At 39.7% G+C, this 5,654-nt stretch overlaps 1 protein-coding gene across 1 annotated transcript; it reads right to left on the bottom strand.

The window, feature by feature from the left end:
• Positions 1 to 475: 475 nt before the first annotated feature.
• Positions 476 to 5,623, bottom strand: tstd2 (thiosulfate sulfurtransferase like domain containing 2). Its single transcript, XM_079744931.1, has 9 exons — positions 5,272 to 5,623; positions 4,899 to 5,197; positions 4,704 to 4,812; positions 3,721 to 3,843; positions 3,076 to 3,181; positions 2,550 to 2,665; positions 2,123 to 2,281; positions 1,632 to 1,770; positions 476 to 910 (listed from the first exon to the last, which is right to left on the bottom strand). Exons 1-9 carry the CDS (start codon positions 5,392 to 5,394, stop codon positions 672 to 674), a joined length of 1,413 nt encoding a protein of 470 aa, XP_079601057.1. The 5' UTR covers positions 5,395 to 5,623; the 3' UTR covers positions 476 to 671.
• Positions 5,624 to 5,654: the final 31 nt, after the last annotated feature.

The following is a 5,654-nucleotide window of genomic DNA, read 5'->3' as shown; positions in this document are numbered from 1 at the left end:
TCCGGCTGTGGGTTTGCCCCGGTTGAGGATGTTGATGGACTCTTCTTCTCGCTGGGATCCAAGTTGTTGTGTCACTCCCCCCTGCGGATCTTAGAATAGCTTGCCAAATAGGGCTTCAAAGCACTTTTTTTTGAGTTGTTTAAATGCCTTCAAAAGGTAAATTATCTTTTATTTGTACCGAAACTAAGTTGAGTGACAAAGTTATACATTAACTAAAGGGATTAGGATATAGGGTGAATTGTCCATCTTTATTTTTCTTTTAAAATTAAATTAAATTCTCGTCTCCCATGTTGTGGGAATATCCTTTGAAGCAGTATATGAAGTTAGCAGAATAGTTGTTCTCACCAGGTAGAACAGCAGGTAGAACAAATGCTTATACATTTGTGCATTTTAGAATTTCACATATTTTACAATAAAGCTTTCATTTTTTTTCATGAATAAAGGGGGTTCATTAAATGTATTTTAAATGTTTATTAAACGTGTGTAGTCAATATAATAACAATAATAATACATTTCTTCATAGGCATCAAAAGAAAATATTATGCAGTTCTGATTGGTAATTTGGCATTTTCTTTTTCTATTTTTGTTTGTTTCTGTCCATATGACCAACAGTCTTGGATCATTTTGCTCGCTCGCTGGTGAGCGATGCCCTGATGGTGATGACCTCTTCCTCATGGCGCATCCTGTGGAATTCTGGGCCGTCGGTCGGTGCACTCACACTTCTCCTTGAGCATGGCAGGACCTATTGCGCAAGACTCCTCCCCCTTTTGTGGGACCTTGCTCTGGCACGCAGAGCAGCAGGCGGTCCGTCCGACACCCCTGCATGCTGGGCAGGACAAGACCAGCTGGCAGCAGAACCGGGTAGTACACAGCTGGTACTGGTCCCATGGAGCGCTACAGTACCTGCACTCTGGACACAGGGCAGAAACATGGAGGGAGAGGGGATTTATGTCACAAAACTGTCCGAAAGGCCTGCTTTATGGAAGAGACAGGATCCAAAAACTTGAGATTGACGTTGATAAGGTTATACATATCAACATAAAGCTATGAATAAAGCTATCTATTTAAGATCCATAAAATAAATCTATGCAAAATATCTATTGAAGGACATGAAAAAGGTGCGAATACATTTATATATTTCTACATCATTTCTCATCATAAAGTAGATCTTATTTCTTTCTAGAGAGGTTACGATAAAAAAATGTCCTTCCCGATACCGATTACTATACCTGAACGAGTATCGGCCTATACAGAGTGAAACATTTTGTGGGGATATACTGTACATTATTTATTTATTTTAACAGCTGTATACTACTAACCCTGTATGGATTTATGGTTACAGCATCTAGCATTGCAACTACTGATAGTTCTTATTGAAGTGTTCTTTTACGATGACAGGAATGTATAGTCAGTTCACTTACTGTCGAAAAAAATGTACTAATTGTAAATTGCTTTGGATAAAAGCCTCTGCATGAGTATCGGAGGCATTTACGATTTCTGGAATGAATCGGAACTACTCTATTTCTTTCAAACTAGGTTTTTGGGATCTGGTGATATAATACAACATATTGTAGCTTTTCAGATATTTTATTTGACCCTACGAACACTACAGGATTCATGTCCTCACTGACCTGAGATGATGTCTGCGTTGGAGGAAATAGTGTATCGTCCGTCGAAGACAAACAGCTTTCCCCGATAGAAGCCATCTGGGAAGCGCTCCAGATACTTGTGGATGCCTCCTTTTAGCTGGTAAACTTCTTTACACACTTCCTGAACATACCACAAGACAAACAACATCTTCTGCTATAAACAGAAGCAGCCAGAATATATTTTCTCCAGCAGTAAGAATACTCAAATGAAAGCAAAAAAAAGAAAGACGTGGAAAATAGCCTTTATTTTACCACCTCATGTGATGTTTATTATCATTATTACAAGCCATTTTTAAATCTTCTCTCTAGTGAAATGAGAAGAGAGCGTGTCCATCCAGATATATGATAGAGTAACCTAACATTTGGAACAGTCCACTGTGTAGGTTCATCTACATTTCAAATGAGCTTATAAGGGATAATAAACATCCCAGCAGCTTGTTAAAAGAGGGCCTTTTTAATATGAGTGTATGTACCTTGGAGAGGAGATATGCGGAGGCCCTCTCACAACGGATACCCCCGGTGCAATACATCAGGACCTTCTTGTCCCGGAACAGGTCAAGGTTCTGGTCAACGTATTCTGGGAAATAACTGAACTTCCGGATGTTGGGAGCCAGGCATTGACTGAACTGGCCCTAGGATCAGAAGGAAGTTAAAACAGATCATTTATTACTACTACTCTTTTTTTCAATTCGGTAATTTGGGATCCATTTCTTTTCATTCTTTTCTTCCCTTTACCACTGGGAAACATTAATGTAGCCTAACTGTACTAAGCCAGCTAATTGTTTTAGATTTGCAGAAGGATGTGCAAACAAAGATGTCACACACACCGTATCCAGTGGAGACAGCATAAACAGGAAGACTTTGTCATTAACAGAATATAAAAGCTGCGGCGTAACATACGATTTTACTCTCATAGAAGTTTCGACAGTCGAGGAGCACGGTGTCCTGAGAAGACTCTCCTTCAGACAGGAGAGATTCTACTTCCTGGTGGAACTCCTCGGGGTTCAGATGAGTTCCTGACAGACACACAGAAACATCTACTCTGGGACACTATTTTAATCAAAAAGAGTAGGTTCTTATTTGAGCCCATCTGAGAAAAACTGTGTGTCTTGTTCAAATAAAAATATACACATTAAGGAGACAAATCGACAAAAAATGATAGGAGTGCTTTTACCAATAAAACATCTACTATTACAGGTAAGACAATTAACTTAACGCTTATTAGCATCAAACAGTTGAACCCAGTTAGAGTGAACAAAACCAAACCATCAGGACTTCTTGTATATAGGGCCCTAGCATTTGGTGCTACACCCCTGCTTGGAATATTTGGATTTCTTAAATATAAAAGGACATACAACGATACTGTTTGGTACCGTTATTTGCATAAGGATTGTTGCCAGTGATATTAGTATGAGGTGAAGGCTACCTGCCAGCTGATAGGAGATGACATCGGGGTGGACTCCCATGGGAACAATCTCCTCGTATACCCCCACCCTTAGGTCTGAGAAACACTCTGCTCCCCCATCACTAGACTGGAGAACCCCCCCCCCCCCACACACACACACACACACACACACACACACACACACACACACACACACACACACACACACACACACACACACACACACACACACTCTGTTTGTCGTCCATATAAAAAGAGGGTTTCTAATGATTACAGAATTGCTAATAATATTAATAAACACTACTGGGAGAAAACACAAGACTCTTTGGATCAGAGATGCTGAGATATTAATATGTATAAATACACACACATGCTGACAGTTTTCTTTAAATTAGATGACAGCTTTAGGATCTTTAATCATAGTGACCGTTAATGTATGATGGATCCAATCGATAATTATACAGTCATAGAAACCATAACCATCCTTTTTTAATATTGTATTACAGTATTTGATTATTTGACAATTACGATATAACATCAGACTAATCAATTATGATATGTTGTAAAGTGATTATAAATCAACAATCAGTCAATGTCTAATTCTGAACCAACCCTCACCATGCTGTCTGAGCTGTGACTGCATTGGTTTTGGGATCTCCATCTCACCTTAAAGTCTTCCTCTTCCATTGAGTTGAAAAGTGCATGGGCGCACATGGTCTTAATGTAGATGTCAGTTGCCAAGATGCTCCCACCAACTGTTCCGTTAATGCCTTCCGTCGACACCCGTACCTGAAAAAGAAAAAGAAATTACAATATGATAAATATATACAGCCGTTACCTTGATGTATATCAATAAAGCTTAATTTTAATTGCAAATTGCAAAACTCCATAACAAAGTGCATAACAAGGGAAAACACATCAGTATTTATTTTTTCTATTTCATTAGAAGATTTTTTTTTTGCAGTATTGACGGATTGGGGCTCAGCCCTATGTTCGCACATTTCTAAGGATTTTTTTTCTTACATTTTTGACAATTAGGCCCCATTTTCCCACAGCCTGTGTTCCCACATTTCTACGAACGTTTTTTTCACTGAATATTTTGAAAAAAATGAGGCCCTATGTTCCCAAAGCCCTATGTTCCCACATTTCTAAGATTTTTCTTATCACTAAGATTTTCTCAAAATGAAACCCTATGGTCCCACATTTCTAGGGCATTTAAAAAATTAGGTCTTGCGTTCCTTATATTTCCTTTCAATCTATGCCCTAACCTCCCACAAGATTTTTTGGAAGCACTTTATAGTAAATTAATGAGTACTTTTTTTCCACAAGAATTTGGTGAAAAGCAAAGCAGACAGGGTTAGGGTTAGGGCTAACCCTAGCTCAATTCCAACAAAATGTTGTGGCTCAAGCGAGGCAGGATCCAACGGTGCCAGTGAAATGTGGGAACATAGGGCTGTGAGAACATAGGGCTGTGGGAAAATAGGGGTGTGGGAAAAGAGGCACGCTCCCGACGGATTGTGATGTCTTCCATTCATCTGGCAGACTGTTCCAAAAGAGAGGCCAAGAGAACCTAAACATTGCCAACCTGTAGGTCTTGGTCCTCACCTGATAGGAACGATGAGGAGTAGGAAGTAGTGGTACATATTTACCTTGCCAGTTAAATGAAGCTTCTCACACAGAGCCTTTTGCCAGGCACAGATGGTGTACGGGTCGTCCACCCGAAAGTAACGGTAATAGAGGAGGACTTTACCTGGGCCCCTGACGAGCAGATGGATGTTACCACAACATACATACTCTAAATTGCACAACGCAGAAAGAGAGTAAAATAAAAGCATGATTGTTACTTTTGAAGCTCTTCCACTGTTAGGTAACTAGTATCAGGCAGCCATGAAGAGATTTCCTCTGCTTCTTGATTGTGATCTCTGGGGAGCGGTCTTTCGCATTTTTTATCCTCCAGCTGGACCAACAAACGCTGAAATGTTACCTCTGTGAGCTGTTGGACTTCATTTTCGTGGGTCCTGGCCACATGCTTATGAACAGAAGATGGTTCCCAGAAGGTTTGATCACAACAGTACCAAACTGGTTGTGAGATCGAATCCCCAATACTGGCATTTCGTTTTGACGCCACATATGACGAAAAAGCCTGCAAAAAATACATACTTTATTAATCTGAAAGTATGGAAACCTGCGTCTCTGATTGCGTTTTGATTTACTCACTTGTCTTCTGCAGAAGGTGTTCAACTTTCTAAGTGTGGTAGAAAGTTGGGGCTTCTGTTGTTTTGCTTCATTCCGTGTGAATGTTTCCAATTCTAAGTCCGCGAAAAATTCGTCTGAAGCCATCAGACACTTTCAATAGCGATAAATTTCCTATTCAAAATACTATAGTTTTACTGTAATACACAGGTTCTGTCAGCTTCGCAGGTTACGCGCTACCTGTTGGATATATACACTTGTTTCAGAAGTATATTTTCTGTGATTCATAAAAATACTTATCAAGACAAAAATATGCGGAATCGGGAAATAAATCTGTATGTTTAGTTTTAGAAAGCCAGCGATCCCCTGCATCTGTATGAACATCGGAAGACAAAACACGGCGGACA

The sequence above is a fragment of the Pollachius pollachius genome (genome assembly GCF_949987615.1).
Source record: "Pollachius pollachius genome assembly, chromosome: 10".
Taxonomy (NCBI): Eukaryota; Metazoa; Chordata; class Actinopteri; order Gadiformes; family Gadidae; genus Pollachius; species Pollachius pollachius.
The sequence above is the reverse complement of the archived record's forward strand: the minus strand, read 5'-3'. Positions and strand labels throughout refer to the sequence as shown.

Bases quoted from the DNA above. Each gene is read 5' to 3' on its own strand.
- tstd2 (XM_079744931.1), bottom strand. From the start codon at position 5,394: ATGGCTTCAGACGAATTTTTCGCGGACTTAGAATTGGAAACATTCACA. The intron at 2,282-2,549 runs GTATGTTACGCC...TTCTGATCCTAG, and splicing joins ACTTCTATGAGAGTAAAATC to GGCCAGTTCAGTCAATGCCT. The intron at 911-1,631 runs GTCAGTGAGGAC...CCCTGTGTCCAG, and splicing joins CAACGCAGACATCATCTCAG to AGTGCAGGTACTGTAGCGCT.